This window comes from Petromyzon marinus, chromosome 43, assembly GCF_048934315.1.
Source record: "Petromyzon marinus isolate PM22_M1 ecotype Great Lakes invasive population chromosome 43, UKy_Petmar_22M1.pri1.0, whole genome shotgun sequence".
Classification (NCBI taxonomy): Eukaryota; Metazoa; Chordata; class Hyperoartia; order Petromyzontiformes; family Petromyzontidae; genus Petromyzon; species Petromyzon marinus.
In genome coordinates, this window is record NC_133709.1 from 2421703 (window position 1) to 2439552 (window position 17850).

The following is a 17850-nucleotide window of genomic DNA, read 5'->3' on the forward strand; positions in this document are numbered from 1 at the left end:
GTACACGTGTTCTCCGTGTACAAGCCACGACACGTGTACACGTGTACAAGCCACGACACGTGTGCACGTGTACAAGCCACGACACGTGTTCTCCGTGTACAAGCCACGACACGTGTACACGTGTACACGTGTGTACACGTGTACACGCCGCGACACGTGTACAAGCCATGACACGTGTACACGCGTACAAGCCACGACACGTGCACGCGCCCTGACACGTGTACACGCTATAGGAGATGTTAACCCCAACCCGTCTCACCGTGCACGTTGCGCGGGAGCGGTAATGCAGTGAACCAAACCGGGCCACCCGAGTTCGATTCCCGCTCACGGCCAACACCAGGGACGGTTATCTGAACCGGCCTTGAGCCTCCCCTAGGTCGACTCAGCCTCGAACGAGTACCTGGTGCCGCGCGCAAGCGTCGCTAATGGGGAAGACAAAGGCGGCCGTGTGATGCGTCGTTCTTCCTCAACAATGTGCTCAGCCAACGGCGCTTAGCCCCCAAAAGGCCGTTTCACCCTACGCGGCGCGGTGTGTGGGGGGGTGTCTTTGTGGCAGCGGGCGTTCGACACTTCACGTGGCCTCAAGGTGCACATGGCCTGGCACACGCGTCGTGGTGACGTCACCTCCCCTTAGTGGCCGGTCGTTGTTGTTGTCTCTGTGATGCAGGCTGGCCCCGCCCCTCGCTCTCGTGGTACCGCGACGCGGTGCCCGTGCGGCAGCTGCAGGAGGGCCGTCTGCGCGTGCTGCCCGGGGGCGCCCTGCAAGTGTCGCGTCCTCGCGAGCGCGACTCGGCCGTCTATCAGTGCGTGGCGCGCAGCGCCGCTGGGGAGGCGCAGAGCCACGCGCACGTCAGCGTGCTGAGTGAGCGCTCGCTACTCCTCATCCCCGTGGCTCGCTCCTCTTCCTCCACCACCACCACCTCCTCCTCCTCCTCTTCTACCCCCGTCCGCCCCGCCCCGCCCGCCCGCCGCCCCCTCATCCACCGTGTCTCGCTGCTCCACAACGTCCTCGTGTATCTCCCTCCTCCTCGTCCCCGTGTCTCTCTCCTCCTCCACCTCCTCCTCGTGTCTCTCCCTCCTCCTCATCCCCGTGATGACAACCGACAGACCGTGCGTAGGAGCATCACCCCGGTAGAGTCTTGTCAGCAATCCTGGTTTTGAATGCGCCAGTATTTGTGTCTTGCGATAGTGTCCCTTGACGTCCGAGCTTAATTAAACTCAACTTTGTTTTTGTATTTCACCAGGTAAGGCCCCACTGAGCTACATTGCTCTTTTCAGAAGCGGCCTGGCCACAAATGATGACCCAACGAAGCGACTCATCATCATCGTGCGGAAATTTACAGCAGCCAAATACTCTAAACGCGTGTTCATTGTAAATGTGGAGGGGAAAACCAGAGTGCCCGGAGAAAAATCCACGCCACCACGGGGAGAGAAAGAGAGAGAGACACGCAAACTCCAAATATACTGGAGGCGTCAGGGTAGGGATCTAACCGACTACCTCCTGTATACCAGGCGACGTCGTTAACATTAAAAATGTCTGGGCCCCCCCGCTCCTCTCCCCCCCCCCCCCCACTCTAACCCCCCCCCACTCTAACCCCCCCACTCTAACCCCCCCCACTCTAACCCCCCCCACTCTAACCCCCCAACCCCCCCCACTCTAACCCCCCCCCCCCACTCTAACCCCCCGAACCCCCCCCCTCTACCCCCCCCACTCTAACCCCCCCAACCCCCCTCCCCCACTCTAACCCCCCCCCCACTCTAACCCCCCAACCCCCCCTCCCCCACTCTAACCCCCCCCCCACTCTAACCCCCCCACTTTAACCCCCACAACCCCCCCCCACTCTAACCCCCCCACTCTAACCCCCCCAACCCCCCCTCCCCCACTCTAACCCCCCCACTCTAACCCCCCCAACCCCGCCTCCCCCACTCTAACCCCCCCCCACTCTAACCCCCCCACACTCTAACCCCCCAACTCCCCCCAACTCTAATCCCCCCCACTCTAACCCCCCAACCCCCCCCCACTCTAACCCCCCCCCACTCTAACCCCCCGAACCCCCCCCCACTCTAACCCCCCCAACCCCCCCCACTCTAACCCCCCCCACTCTAACCCCCCAACCCCCCCCCCACTCTACCCCCCCCCCACTCTAACCCCCCCAACCCCCCCCCCCACTCTAACCCCCCCAACCCCCCTCCCCCACTCTAACCCCCTCCCACTCTAACTCCCCCAACCCCCCTCCCCCACTCTAACCCCCCCCCACTCTAACCCCCCAACCCCCCCTCCCCCACTCTAACCCCCCCCACTCTAACCCCCCCCACTCTAACCCCCCCAACCCCCTTCCCCCACTCTAACCCCCCCCACTCTAACCCCCCAACCCCCCCTCCCCCACTCTAACCCCCCCCACTCTAACCCCCCCCCACTCTAACCCCCCCAACCCCCCCCACTCTAACCCCCCCAACCCCCCCTCCCCCACTCTAACCCCCCCACTCTAACCCCCCCCACTCTAACCCCCCAACCCCCCCCAACTCTAACCCCCCCACTCTAACCCCCCAAACCCCCCCCACTCTAACCCCCCCCCCACTCTAACCCCCCCCCACTCTAACCCCCTCCCCCACTCTAACCACCCCCACTCTAACCCCCCAACCCCCCCCCACTCTAACCCCCCCCACTCTAACCCCCCCCCACTCTAACCCCCCCAACCCCCCCCACTCTAACCCCCCCAACCCCCCCTCCCCCACTCTAACCCCCCCACTCTAACCCCCCCCCACTCTAACCCCCCAACCCCCCCCAACTCTAACCCCCCCCACTCTAACCCCCCAAACCCCCCCCACTCTAACCCCCCCCCCACTCTAACCCCCCCCCACTCTAACCCACCCCCCCCAACTCTAACCACCCCCACTCTAACCCCCCAACCCCCCCCCACTCTAACCCCCCCCACTCTAACCCCCCGAACCCCCCCCCACTCTAACCCCCCCAAACCCCCCCCCACTCTAACCCCCCCCACTCTAACCCCCCAACCCCCCCCCCCACTCTACCCCCCCCCCCACTCTAACCCCCCCAACCCCCCCCCACTCTAACCCCCCCAACCCCCCTCCCCCACTCTAACCCCCTCCCACTCTAACTCCCCCAACCCCCCTCCCCCACTCTAACCCCCCCCACTCTAACCCCCCCACTCTAACCCCCCCACTCTAACCCCCCCACTCTAACCCCCCCACTCTAACCCCCCCACTCTAACCCCCCCACTCTAACCCCCCCAACCCCCCCCCACTCTAACCCCCCACCCCCTCCCCCCCCACTCTAACCCCCCCAACCCCCGCCCCTTCCCAGGCTTCCCGCCCAACATCACGCGGGGCCCCGTGGAGGGGGTCCTGGTGGAAGGGGACACCGTGGTGATCCCCTGCGACGTGCAAGGCGCCCCCAGACCCACGCTCACGTGGCTGAAAGGTGAGAAAGCCCGGGACAGCAGCTGAGTTCGATTCCCGGGACACGGCTTAGGTCAGCGGCGAGTGAATGATCTCAACCAGTTCAGCCGCCTCTCCGAAGTCGGCGCAACCTTAAATGAGGACCTCGTGCGCCACTGAGGAGACAAAGGCGGTCGAGCATGGTGCTAGCCACCCACCCCCAGGTGTTCACTGACAGTACTTGCCCCAAAAGACTGCTAAGGCTATACGGGGGATCTTTTGTGTGTGAACGTGTGTGTGTGTGTGTGAACGTGTGTGTGTGTGTTTAGGTGGTGGGGAGCGGTAGTGGAGTTCGATTCCTGCTCCAGGCCAACACCAGTGACGATTATCTGGCTTCCCCCTAGGTCGACTCAGCCTCAAATGAGTACCTTGTGCGGATGAGTAAAACATCGCGACTAGGGAGACAAAAGCGGCCAGGAGTGGTTCTGGCCACTCACCCCCTCGTGTGCCGTGCCGGCCTCCATAGGTGCTCGCTTAGCAGCACTTGCCCCGACAGCCCGTGAAGGCTACACGGGGGATCTTTGTCCGTTGTGTTGACGTGTTTCTCGTGGGAGGTGGTGGAGCAGTGGTTAGCAAACTGCCAGCGGGTTCAGCGAGTGGAGTGAGTGAGGTGGGTGGCTGTTTGTATCGCTCTGAGCGAGTGAGCGACACGATAAGTGGTTGGGCGAATAAGTTAGGGTGAGGGGTGAGTGGGTTGGTGAATGAGTCATTGCATGGGTGAGCGAGCGGTGACGAGTTTGTGTCAGTGTGAGTGAATGGGCACGTATGGGGGGGGAGTGAGTTGGTGATTGAGTGAGTGGGTGCGTAGGGGAGTGGGTCACTGGGTGTGTCAGTGCCAGGTGAGTGGGCGAGTGAGTTGTTGGTGATTGAGTGCGTGGTTGTGTGGTTGTCTGGGTAAGTGGGCGAGTGGGTGACTGCGTGTGTGTGTCACACACACACACGTGCATTATGGGGAACGGTAGTACAGCGGTTCGACACACTGCTGTTGCGACTCCCGCTCACGACCGATAAGAGCGGCGAATATTTAAACCGGTTCTTGGGTCCTCACCTGAGTCGACACGCCGCCGCCTCGTGCCGTCCTGCGAAGGTGCTCGCTAAACATCGCACTTTGGCACCCGAAAATATTTCGAAAGCTACACGGGGGTGGGGGGTGGGAACTGTCCCCTTTGTCTCTGTACGCATTTGGCGATCCACGAGGGAATGCGCTGACGCGGCATTGTGGGTTCGCGTTGGGTTCTTCGCGAAATGATTCATTTGCTAACGACCGGTGCTAAACGACATTTGTCGAGTCGCGCGTGCCGGTGAGTGTGCGTGTGTGTGTGTGTTCCGCTTGCGGGGTCATGTGGCCCGCATGCCCAGCCACCGCGTGCCTAAACAGCTTTTGTTCGGCCGGTTAGAGGGCGGATAAACGGGCGCGGCACAGGCTAGAGAAGAGATGGAGTGATGTGGTACAGGAGGACGTGGAGCTGAGTGGACTTGCCGATGACTGGTACCAGCGGTGTCAAGATCGGCCTCAGTGAAGGAGGCTCGTGAAGGACGCTGCTACTGGGCAGTTGGAGGGAGTCGCCCTCCAACAACAACGGAGGGCGGAGGAGCGACGCTCACAACAACGAGCGGAGCGCCGGGCGACTAAAACACAGCAAGTTGGCACAGTCGGGGGCACAGGTGGTGCATCGGCCATCAGTCATCTCAGTCAGTCGACCCGTGGCACCTACTGGGTCTGCCCCGTGACCTCCTGCCAGCGGGCCTTCGACACTTCACGTGGCCCTAATGTGTACCTAGCCTGGCCCAGGTGCCGTGGTGACGTCTGTTTGTTGTTTATTTGGATGGCGGAGTGTACCGGGGAGTGGTGGCGCAGTGGTTAGCGCACTGCGCTGCCACCAGGCGACCTCCCCAATTCGATTGGCGCTCAGGACCCACGGCAGTGGGCGAATATGGAACTCGCTCACAGGCCTCGCCTAGGTCGACTCAGCCGTTAATGAGGATCTCGTGTGGTGGGCAAACATCGGAGTCAGACCACGTGCTCGCGCTGGAGGAAACCGATGACATGTGCAGCGCTCTTTCACAGATGTCCAGTAGGGGGGTGGGGGGGGGCACGGGGTCAGAACGTTACAGCACTGGGGAGACAAAGGCGGCCGGGCGTGATGTCGGTCACCCACCACTTCGTAGGCGCTCGCTTAATGGCACTTGCCCCAACAGTCTGTTGAAGGCTTTACGGGGATACGTGGGGGGGGGGGGGGTCTTTACCTTTGCTGCATTTCCAAGACGCCACGAGAGTGCAACAGGTGGCACCTCCCTTCGCCCCCCCGCTCATTGTTTCCCACGAACCCCCACCGCGTTGTTTACCCCCAGTATCGCCCCCCCCTCCGCACTGCCCCCCCCCCTCCCACCATCACCACCCCTCCCGCATTGTGTTGCTATGTATTTATGCAAAGCGCGTTAATGTGCATTTAATTAAAACTAATCATTGTAATAATTTTAATTCAATGTTTGCTTCCGCAATTTAATTACTCACACTCGTAATTAGACACAGCGGTAGTTCCCGCTGCCACCATCACAACCATCATCACCATCAGCGTCATCATCATCATCGCCATCGTCATCATCACCGTCACCGCCATTGTCATCACCGCTATCATCATCACCATCGTCGCCATCACCACCACCATCATCACCATCATCACCACCGTGATGGTAGCGGTGGTGCAACGGTAAGCGAGTTGCCCTCCGAACCCGGCGTCCCGAGCTCGATTTCCGCTTACGGCCTACACCGGTGATACTCACACCGCACCGCGTACTCAAACGCGCACCTGGTGCGGTGTGCAAACATCGCCACTGGGGAGACAAAGGCGGTCGGGCGATGCGCCAGCCACCCACATTTTTGTGCGTGCCGTGCCGGCCTTCGTAGGTGCTACTCGCTAACAGCACTTGCCCCAACAGTCTGTTGAGGCTGCAGGGGCATTGGGGGGAATCTTTGCCTTTGTAATGTGGCGCTGCACGTGGCGATGACGCGTCGTCATGACGCGTCGTCATCGCCACGCGTCACGCGCCGTATGTATCCACTCACTGCTTACGTGGCATCTCTATAATAGCTGTGTGTCATGTGCACCATTACACCCCCCTCCCCCACTTCCCTCACCGCGATGTGAGTGAATTTGCTCGGATGAAGTGATCGTCTCTCGCTTCATCCGCGGTCTCCTGGGACTCGCAGACTGGAGGGAAGGAGGAGAGGGAGGGGGGTAGGGGGGGAGTGAACACCCCCTCCTTGACCCCCCGTCAGGGGTGTCGAGGCGTCAAGTCGGCATCCCCACGGACCCCCCCCCACCCTCACAATTCTTTAGCCCCCCCCCTCCTCCTCCACGCCCAGCATCACGAAGGCGATTGATGGAGATGGATGTGAGCCCTGGGCAATTGCCCTGCGTTGATTCTCCACCCGGGCGCCTCGAGACCTCAACGAGATTATTCTGTGATAAATAAACCGACGGGAGGGCAGTGTGGGGATGAAGAGGGGAAATCGGGGGGTGGGGGGGGCAGCAGTTAGCGCGACGCGCTGAGAACCTGGCGACCTGAGTTCCATTCGCGACCACCACCACCGCGTAAGCACCGCTCCCTACCAGCCCGCAAAAACTCGAAGCCCCACCCCCCCTCCTCCTCCTCCTCCCGGTGGCGGTGACCAGCGTGGTGAAGTATGATCAAATAAGCCCCCCCCTCCCCCACGAGACGCCTCCATCCAGCGGCCGGTTGAGCAAAAGGTCGTTAACTACTCGCGGTCCGTTCCAATCTCGCGTTAGACGGAGACAGGAAGGGGCGGGAGGAGATGGGGGATGACATTTGAGGCGCTAAGCGGAGATAGGAGAAGACATGAGTGTGTATAGGAGGAGACACGGCGAGCCGGGGGAAGACGTGGAGAGAGAGGAGACAGGATGAGACACGGAGAGACACGTGGAGACACGAGGAGCCAGGGGAAGGTGTGGAGAGAGAGGAGACACGTGGAGACACGTGGAGACACGAGGAGCCAGGGGAAGTTGTGGAGAGAGAGGAGACACGTGGAGACACGTGGATACACGAGGAGCCAGGGGAAGTTGTGGAGAGAGAGGAGACACGGAGAGACACGTGGAGACACGAGGAGCCAGGGGAAGTTGTGGAGAGAGAGGAGACACGGAGAGACACGAGGAGACACGAGGAGCCAGGGGAAGTTGTGGAGAGAGGAGACACGGAGAGACACGAGGAGACACGAGGAGCCAGGGGAAGTTGTGGAGAGAGAGGAGACACGGAGAGACACGTGGAGACACGAGGAGCCAGGGGAAGTTGTGGAGAGAGAGGAGACACGTGGAGACACGTGGAGACACGAGGAGCCAGGGGAAGTTGTGGAGAGAGAGGAGACACGGAGAGACACGAGGAGACACGAGGAGCCATGGGAAGTTGTGGAGAGAGAGGAGACACGTGGAGACACGTGGAGACACGAGGAGCCATGGGAAGTTGTGGAGAGAGAGGAGACACGGAGAGACACGAGGAGACACGAGGAGCCATGGGAAGTTGTGGAGAGAGAGGAGACACGGAGAGACACGAGGAGACACGAGGAGCCAGGGGAAGTTGTGGAGAGAGAGGAGGCACGTGGAGACACGTGGAGACACGAGGAGCCAGGGGAAGTTGTGGAGAGAGAGGAGACACGGAGAGACACGTGGAGACACGAGGAGCCAGGGGAAGTTGTGGAGAGAGAGGAGACACGGAGAGACACGTGGAGACACGAGGAGCCAGGGGAAGTTGTGGAGAGAGAGGAGACACGTGGAGACACGTGGAGACACGAGGAGCCAGGGGAAGTTGTGGAGAGAGAGGAGACACGGAGAGACACGTGGAGACACGAGGAACCAGGGGAAGTTGTGGAGAGAGAGGAGACACGGAGAGACACGTGGAGACACGAGGAGCCAGGGGAAGTTGTGGAGAGAGAGGAGACACGTGGAGACACGTGGAGACACGTGGAGACACGAGGAGCCAGGGGAAGGTGTGGAGAGGCAGGAGGAGAGAGGCGGAGATCACTGAGCAAGTGAATTTCGTTTGCGCGGCACGAGAGGGGTGGGAGCGTTACACGCGAGACACTCGCTATGGATGCCTCGTGTCTCTGTCTCTCTCTCTGACACGGGGAGAGTGAACTGGCACACTGTCTCTTGCCTCGACACATTCCTCTGACTCTGGGTGGACGTGGCGAGGGAGGGAGGGGTATTAAATACAAATGAGCGGATGTTCGCTCTTGGAGAACCCAGAATCAGAATCTTGATTGATCCTGCAGGAATCCGATGAGCTGTGAAGCTCTTTTTCCGCAGACGTCCAGTAGGGACGGGTCAACACGTTACGACGACAAACAATGCCGCGGCAGCACAACGATAAGAGTGCGAAACAGAGAAAAGGTAAGAAAGTCGCTGCGAATACATAACGTAAGAATAACACAAGAACATACATTCCTGCAGATTTGTCGACACTAAATGGAAGCTTGGACGAGGCAGAAAAACAACAACAACAACAACAACGACAACAACAACAACCGTTACAGACCAAAACAAGAATCACCCGGGCCTAGTGCTGACCCTCCACGTCGGCGGGGCTTGGACGGCATAGACCACGTGGGCACGCGGGGACTCAGGGTCACGCCGAAGAGCACGCGCGCCTTGAACGAGAGCCACGCTCTAGCGAGAGGAGCCACACTCCTGTGAGAGCCACACTCCTGGGAGAGGAGCCACGCTCCTGTCAGAGGAGCCACACTCGTGAGAGCCACACTCCTGTGAGAGCCACACTCTTGTGAGAGGAGACACACTCCAGGGAGAGGAGCCACACTCCTGTGAGAGCCACACTCTTGTGAGAGGAGACACACTCCAGGGAGAGGAGCCACACTCCAGGGAGAGGAGCCACACTCCTGTGAGAGGAGACACACTCCTGTGAGAGGAGACACACTCCTGGGAGAGGAGACACACTCGTGAGAGCCACACTCCTGTGAGAGGAGACACACTCCTGTGAGAGGAGACACACTCCTGGGAGAGGAGACACACTCCTGGGAGAGGAGCCACACTCCAGGGAGAGGAGCCACACTCCTGTGAGAGCCACACTCCTGTGAGAGGAGCCACACTCCTGGGAGAGGAGCCACACTCCAGGGAGAGGAGACACACTCCAGGGAGAGGAGACACACTCCTGTGAGAGGAGACACACTCCTGTGAGAGGAGACACACTCCTGGGAGAGGAGACACACTCCAGGGAGAGGAGACACACTCCAGGGAGAGGAGACACACTCCTGTGAGAGGAGACACACTCCAGGGAGAGGAGACACACTCCAGGGAGAGCCACACTCCTGGGAGAGGAGCCACACTCCAGGGAGAGGAGACACACTCCCTGCGTGGAACCACACTCTAATAATGCGCGTAACGCACGAGAACACGTGATTAATAACCGCATTAATGGGACTTATACACCTGACACCGGGTTCGAGGGGGGGGGGCAACCCCCCTCCCCACCTCGCCCCGAGGGGATTGAGGTGTGGGGGAGGGTAGCGATGGAGGCGGTGGAGGGAAGGGAACGAGTTGTGAGACTCAGAGGATGCCGGGTGACATTTGTCTAGATTCATGCTCGCGGAGCGCAACGAGCGGTTCGTGTTTTTTTTTTTCTTGGGAGCGAGCGAGCGAGCGAGCCAGCGAAGCGCCCGTGCGTTAATGAGCGACAAACGGAACTCGCCGGACGCGAATGAATAATAATTTTAAAAAAAAATGGTAATAATTGTTTTAAAAAATAAAATGTATTTTATATAAATCAGCCGGCAGGCGTGAGTTCCCACGAGCGGCGGGGCCTTTGTGCCACGGAGCGATTTGTTAAAGAATACAATCCGTGACGCGGCCGTGAGGATGACTCCCATCTGCTACCCCCTCCCCACTCCCCCCCCCACCCACACAACATGAAAGTGATTTGTTACCGCCCGTTGCTTGATTTCAGCTGGATCGGGAATTGCATCCACCTCGCCAGGATGTTGGTCCGCCCTGACGCCGTGATGAGACTGCATCCAATACGTGTAGCCCTGTTCATGGCGTTAGGGCGATGTACAGGATGGGATGCAATCGTGTCAGGGACCTTTGCGCGAATGAAACAAAGCTCCGTCCCCGTACAGATAGAAACAGATGGAGATGAGTCCCTTTGCTTTGCTGTCTTCTCCCGGCGAGCCTGGGGAGTATCACAACAGCGCGGTGATCCACCAACCCCTTCACCGCCGCCTCCACAGCGCTGGTAGCGCGTTTGTCAAATTGTTGCAGACGTTCGCGGTTCCAATCCGGCATCCCGCCCTGGTTAATGATGACAATACTGCTGTGCGCCCTCTGTTTCACACTGAAGGTTAAACATCCCCTGCAGATATTCAAATCGAATCAGCTGTTACGTGCCGACACCATTGGCTTCCGGTTTGCCGAACGGATACGTTATGAGGTCGCACTCGTTACACACAGAGTGCTTGCTACAAACGAACCACAATTCCTCGCTGATCTCGTCAGGGAGCTTAAAGCACCGTCACGCGAACTCCGGGTCATCCTCGAACAAAGGCGGTGGTCACCGCATCGCGCGGCGCTTTCAGACGCGCTTCTGCGGCCGTCTGGAACGCTCTTCCCTTCCGATGTTTGGAAGCCACTGGAGCTACGCACTTTTAACTCATCATCATGGTCTAGATTGACAAACTCATTTCTTTAGAACTGCTGTTTGTGTTTAGTTTGTTGTCCTTCCGCGCACCTGTGATTAGAGCGGTTGGCTACGTACGGTGTGAAAGAAGTTCAACGTACATATTTTTTTAATTACACCCCCCCTCTCCCCCATGTATGTAGACCAGGTGTTGAGTCACCTTGTGCCGCACGGGGGACAGCTGGCCCTGGGGGTGCCCATTCAAAAGTATTGATACGTGATGCGCGTGTGTCACGTGCTATAAGGGAGGGTCTTTATATGTGTGTGTGTGTGTATCATGGGTAGCGGTCGTGTAGCGGTTAGCGCTAGGAACCTGGCGACCCGAGTTCGATTCCCACTCACAGCCAACACTTAGTGACTATTATCAGAACCGGTCCTGGGCCTCCCCTAGATCGACTCAGCCTCAACATCGCCACTGGGGAGACAAAGGCGGTCGGGCGTGGTTGCTGGCCATCCACTCCCTCGTGTACCGTATCGGCCTTCATAGGTGGTCTCTAACAGCACTTGCCCCCAACAGTCTGTTCAGGCTATACGGGGGATCTTTGTCTTTATCGTGCTCTCCTGGGTCTCACGGAGATCGACTCGGCCTCAAACGAGTGGCGTGTAAACATCAGCGATGGGGAGAGACAAAGGCGGCCGGGCGTGGTGGCAGTTGGCCACCGACCAACCGCCGAGTGTGCCATGTTAGCCTTCGCAAGTGCTCGCTGGCAGCACTTGCCCCCAACACATCTGTTTACAAGGTGGGGGCGAGCTGGGGCACCTTTGTCTTTATCTTTGCGCACAGGGGGAGTGAAGCTCTCGCTGCCCGCGTCCCCTCGCCGCCTCGGCGTGGAAGGGGGGGCCCTGCCCGCCGCCCCCCGGCTCTCGCTGCTGGAGTCTGGGGGGCTCCGCGTGGCGCCCGTGCAGATGCTCGACTCGGGCACGTACGCGTGCCAGGCAAAGAACTACCGCGGGGACGCGACAGCCAGCGCGCGCATCACCGTGTGGGGTGAGGAGCGCCCCCCCCCACTACCCCCCTGCCTACCCCCCTACGCCCCCAGAACGATCATCACAGTATGGGGTGAGGAGCGCCCCCCCACTACCCCCCTGCCTACCCCCCTACGCCCACCCAGAACGATCATCACCGTATGGGGTGAGGAGCGCCCCCCCCCAGCCTCCCTCCCCTCCGCCCCCCTCCCCCCCACTCCCCTTCCGTCCTCCCTCCCCCCCGCCCGCGTAGACCCCCACCCCCCTTCCAGCGCGCGCATCACCATGTGGGGTGAGGAGCACTCTCCCACTCCCCCCCCTCTCCCTCCCCCCTCACCCACCCCCCACCCCCGCCACCTCCACCACCACCACCGCGTGAGCACCGCTCCCTACCAGCCCCCAACAAACTGGAAGCCCCCCCCCCCCCCACTCCTCTTCCTCCCGGTGGCGGTGAGCGATGGAGGTTTGCGCCAAGGGTGAGCGCGAGTGGTGAGCGTTGGTGGTGAGGCCTCGTGGTGAGAGATCGAGGCGTGGATGTACAAACGTAAGTAGTCGTGGCAGCGATGTGTTCAGGAGTTCGATGTCGAGGGCTGTTGCTGGCCTCGACGAGAGAGGGGCTCGAGCACAGAGAGAGAGATCTCGTCTCGTTGTGCTATGGCGCGCGTGCACGTGCTGTGGATGCGTGACACAAAGACAAAGATGCCCCGTATAGCCTCAACAGACTGTTGGGGCAAGTGCTGTTTAAGCGCGTGTGTGTGCGTGTTAGCGCGCGTGTGTGCGTGACACACACACGCGCGCTAACACGTGACCGCCCCCCCCCTTCTCGCCACTGCCCCCCCCCCCCCCCCACAGTGCGCACTCGCATCTCAGACCCCCCGCGCGACAAGAGCGTGGTTCGTGGGGGGCGCGCCGAGCTGCAGTGCGGGGTGACCCACGACCCCGCGGTGATCGTGTTCGTCGCGTGGGAGAAGGATGGAGCCCCCCTGGGGACCGGACTCCCCTCTCCCTCCTCCTCCTCCTCTTCCTCCTCTTCTTCCTCCTCCTCCCTACCCCCGGGGTCGTCGGTGCTCGTCTCGTCGTCATCGTCGTCTGCGGCGTCGTCGTTGACGGGGGGCTCGCTGTGGGGGGCGGCTGTGCCCCCCACGCGCAGAGAGCTCCTCGTGGTGCCCAGGGCCATGGCAGCGGACACAGGGACCTACGCGTGCCGAGTGACGTCCGCGGCCGGCAACGACACGCGGCGAGCCAGGCTAGACGTCAGGTGCAGCGGCGTCATCAGCAGCGTATCCATCATCGTCATCATCATCAGCAGCAGCATCGTCAGCAATAGCATCATCAGCAACATCGACACCATCATCATCAGCAGCAGCAGCTTCGTCATCAGCAGCATCGTCATCAGCAGCAGCAGCATCAGCAGCATCGACATCTCCAGCAGCAGCAGGAACAGCAGCATCATCTAAACAATCATAATCATCAGTAGCAGTATTACTCGTACCAGTAGCATCATCGTTGTCATCAAGGACAGCGTCATCAGCAGCAGCAGCAGCAGCTTCAAGATTGTCATCAGCACCGCAGCACCGCAGCATCAGCAACATCATGTGTGTGTGTATGGAACTTCTTTCTCACCGTACGTAGCCGACCGCGCTCATGGCAGGTGCGGCAGAAGGACAACAAACTAAACCCAAAAAGCAGTTTTAAAGAAGTGAGTTTGTCAATCCAGACGACGATGATGATGATTTAAAAGTGCGTAGCTCCAGTTGCTTCCTAACATCGGAAGGGAAGAGCGTTCCAGCCGACCGCACCATCAACTTCATCATCATCATCGTCAACAGCAGTAGCAAAAACATTATCATTATCATCAAAGGCATCAGCAGCTGTCATCACCATCGTCATCATCATCAGCATGAGTCATCAGCATCGTCATCACCATCGTCATCATCGTCAGCAGCAGTCGTCACAGTCATCACATTCATTTGGGCTGCGTTGCTTCTCGCCCGCCCCCCCCCCCCCCAGGGAGATGCCGCACCCCCCCCAGAACGTGAGGGCGCGGGTGAGCGCCACCTACAGGAGGGTGGCCGAGGTGTCGTGGGTGCGAAGCTATGACGGCAACAGCGCCCTCGTCGGCTATACCCTGGAGTTCTCCGTGAACGGTCAAGAATGCCCGCGTTCATCATCATCATGTCACCATCGTTATTATCATCATATCGTGATCGTTATTATCATCATATCATGATCATCGTCATATCATAATATCATTTTCATTATTGTCATATTATTATCATATCAACATATCATGATTATCATATCATAATTATCATTACCATATCATCATTATTATCATCATATCATCATTACCACTAACTGGGTTTGTTTACTACTACTATTAGCTATTTTTATTTTACTAGGTAAGGCCCACTGAGCTACGTAGCTATTATTTAGAAGCGACCTGCCCACAAATGATAGCCCAATCAAGTGGCTTATCACGTGGAAATTTAAAGCAGCCAAATACTCTAAACGCATGATGATGATGATTCTGCATGTGGAGGGAAAACCCGGAGGACCCGGAAAAAAATCCACGCGACAACGGAGAGAGAGACACCACAAACTCCAAATATACAGCAGGCTTCAGGGTCGGGATCGAACCGACTACCTCCTGTATACCAAGCGAGATAGTTAACATCTCCCAGCCACCATGGTGATGAGAGAGAGACATGCAAACTACAAATATACAGCGGGCGTCAGGGTCGTGATCGAACCCACACACGACCTCTTGTATACCACACTCTAAAACTCACTCATACACACATAAACTCAAGCACACAATTTGACACTCAAACCCACTCGCACACAACAGGGCGCGAAGCAACTTCTATGCAGAAAGATGCCCGAATCGGGAATCGAACCGGGGTCCCTCTTGCCGGGCGGCACGAGCTGTTGCCACTGTGCTGCCGCCATACTTTTGTTTAATCACTGGCACCAATTAATCTCTAATGGACCGCCGGTTAATCGCTAATTGCCCACTTGATTAACTTATTAGCGTGATTGCTGGAAGACTCTAGTACCACCAGGACACGGTCTGATGGCGCCCCATCGCCCACGAGGCCAGGCCAGATGTTCCACTTTCTGGTGCCACTAGAGGGTTGCAGGAACTGAAGCGGTTTACAATCTGCGTGTGTGCGTGTGTGTGCGTGTGTGCGTGTGTGTGCGTGTGTGCCCAATACCCAGTGAATTATAACGCAGTGATATCCACCCGAAGCGAGCGGCGTTGTCAAATAGTCCACTCGTATTTAGCCCTGCAAATAAATCCGTGGGAATTTTTGTTTAAAAAAAAAAGCTACGCGTTGGTGGTACAGATTTCTGCTCCGGGCCACGTGCGTTGGAGTCGTGTCTTTGTGACGTCACGGTGACATCATAAGGGCACTGTAATGGTGAGCTCGATGGTAACCGTGCTGTATTATTATCGTGTAGGAAGCTTCAAGGGTGCGTCTGACAGGTATGGGCCCCCACGAGGGGGTCTTGCTTGAACCATACTTCACCACGCTGGTCAGTGCGGAGTTGGTCAATAGCGCGGTAGTGGGCCAGTTTGCTCGGCGGTGGAGCGAGCGGCTCGCAAGTGGGAAAGTTGCGAGTTCACATCCGGGGTTCGGGGGGTTGACTCAGCCCATCATCCATCCGGGTGGATAAAAATGAGTACCACTTTCGTGGGAAAGTCAACAGCGGTTGCCTTGTGGATAGATTCACCCCCTCGCCGTTTGAATGTGGACTTTCCACCACCGGCTTTGCAGGGCTGCTAGCTGCTATGAACAGAAAATGAACGCCAATGCTTAATCGGTGCTCATTTGAGCAGGAATTAGGGATCGTTTTGTAGGGTCGTGGCCCAGGATCTGTACAGATATCACTTACCACTAATGTTGTTCGGGTTGTACGTATGCATGTTGGACTTCTTTCACACCGTACGTAGCCAACCGCGCTAATCGGAGGTGCTGGAGAAGGAGAACAAACTAAACACAGCCAGCAGTTCTAAGGAAATGAGTTGTCGATCTAGATGATGATGATTTAAACGTGCATAGCTGCAGTGGCTTCCTAATATCGGAAGCGAGAGCGTTCCAGACGGCCGCAGAAGCGCATCTAAAAGCGCGCGATGCAGTGACCACCGTCTTGGTCCGATGGTTAGCCAGAAGCGGGGTTGTTAACGGAGTGCGCTAACCACTGCGCCACCACTCCTGGCCTAACCCCCACCCACCAACATTGCAATCCCTTCGTGATGACTCTGTGAATCCACTGCTGGATGAAAGCCTCCCCATGCCCGACGGTATGGGCGACGGGGTTGGGGGGGGGGTCGTGCTGCCACCTTTGGCCTGCAGATAAATGCTTCAACGCTTTAAGTGGTGGGAGTGTGGGTGGTGGTAGTTAGTGGTGGGCGGTGAGGTGGGTGGGTGGGTGGGGTGGTGGTGAGTGAGTTAGTGGGTGGTGGTGGTGGGGGGGGGTACTTTGTTCCTTTGTTTTCATGTTAATTCAATTACTTATTAATGCCGCTCGCAGCAATTTGCGGCCCTCTCTCTCTCTCGCGTGCGCGCGGATGATGCTGATGGGCCGTGAATGTCAATGTGCGTAGATTTTGGGGGGGCTGCTCCTGCAGTGTGAATCCTAATGCTGCTACGGCTTGCTGCGATGCCGTCTTCACCATTGTTGTTGAGTGGTGGTGGTTGTTGTTGTTGTGTGAATGTTAATGCTTGGGGCTGACTTCCGTCGCAAGATATAAGCGCCCGCATTGATTCTTAACGCGCAACAAGAAAGGGAATGGGGGGGGGGGGTAAAATAAATAAATATTGCGCGCAACTTTACGCTATTTGTCAATAACATTGTGTGTGTGTGTGTGCCTGCTGTTAGCGGTAACAAATAGATGATAGGCGATGTTTCGGGCAATGCCCTCACCCCATCCACTGTGTTTATCGCTCTGGGTGTTTGGGTGATGATGATGCTGGGTGTCTGGGTGGTGATGATGCTGGGTGTCTGGGTGGTGATGATGCTGGGTGTCTGGATGGTGATGATGCTGGGTGTCTGGGTGGTGATGATGCTGGGTGTCTGGGTGGTGATGATGCTGGGTGTCTGGGTGGTGATGATGCTGGGTGTCTGGATGGTGATGATGCTGGGTGTCTGGGTGGTGAGGATGCTGGGTGTTTGATTGATGATGATGATGCTGGGTGTCTGGGTGATAATGATGCTGGGTGTCTGGGTGGTGATGATGCTGGGTGTTTCATTGATGATGATGCTGGGTGTCTGGGTGGTGACGATGCTGGGTGTCTGAGTGATGATGATGCTGGGTGTCTGTGTGATGATGATGATGCTGGGTGTCTGGGTGGTGAGGATGCTGAGTGTCTGAGTGATGATGATGCTGGGTGTCTGTGTGATGATGCTGGGTGTCTGGATGGTGATGATGCTGGGTGTCTGGGTGATAATGATGCAGGGTGTCTGGGTGGTGATGATGCTGGGTGTCTGGGTGGTGATGATGCTGGGTGTCTGGGTGGTGATGATGCTGGGTGTTTGATTGATGATGATGCTGGGTGTCTGGATGGTGATGATGCTGGGTGTCTGGGTGATAATGATGCTGGGTGTTTGAGTGATGATGATGCTGGGTGTTTGATTGATGATGATGCTGGGTGTCTGGGTGGTGACGATGCTGGGTGTCTGAGTGATGATGATGCTGGGTGTCTGTGTGATGATGAT

The 17850-nt window shown here is 58.1% G+C and overlaps 1 protein-coding gene across 1 annotated transcript in view; it reads left to right on the forward strand.

The window, feature by feature from the left end:
• Positions 1 to 17850, forward strand: part of LOC116951358 (protein sidekick-2-like) — a 303157-nt gene that overhangs the window by 232822 nt on the left and 52485 nt on the right. Inside the window, exons 9-13 of the mRNA XM_076073639.1 lie at positions 668 to 862; positions 3326 to 3442; positions 11945 to 12148; positions 12979 to 13384; positions 14137 to 14273. Coding sequence (XP_075929754.1) covers positions 668 to 862; positions 3326 to 3442; positions 11945 to 12148; positions 12979 to 13384; positions 14137 to 14273 — 1059 coding nt within the window. The remainder of the gene's footprint in view (positions 1 to 667; positions 863 to 3325; positions 3443 to 11944; positions 12149 to 12978; positions 13385 to 14136; positions 14274 to 17850) is intronic.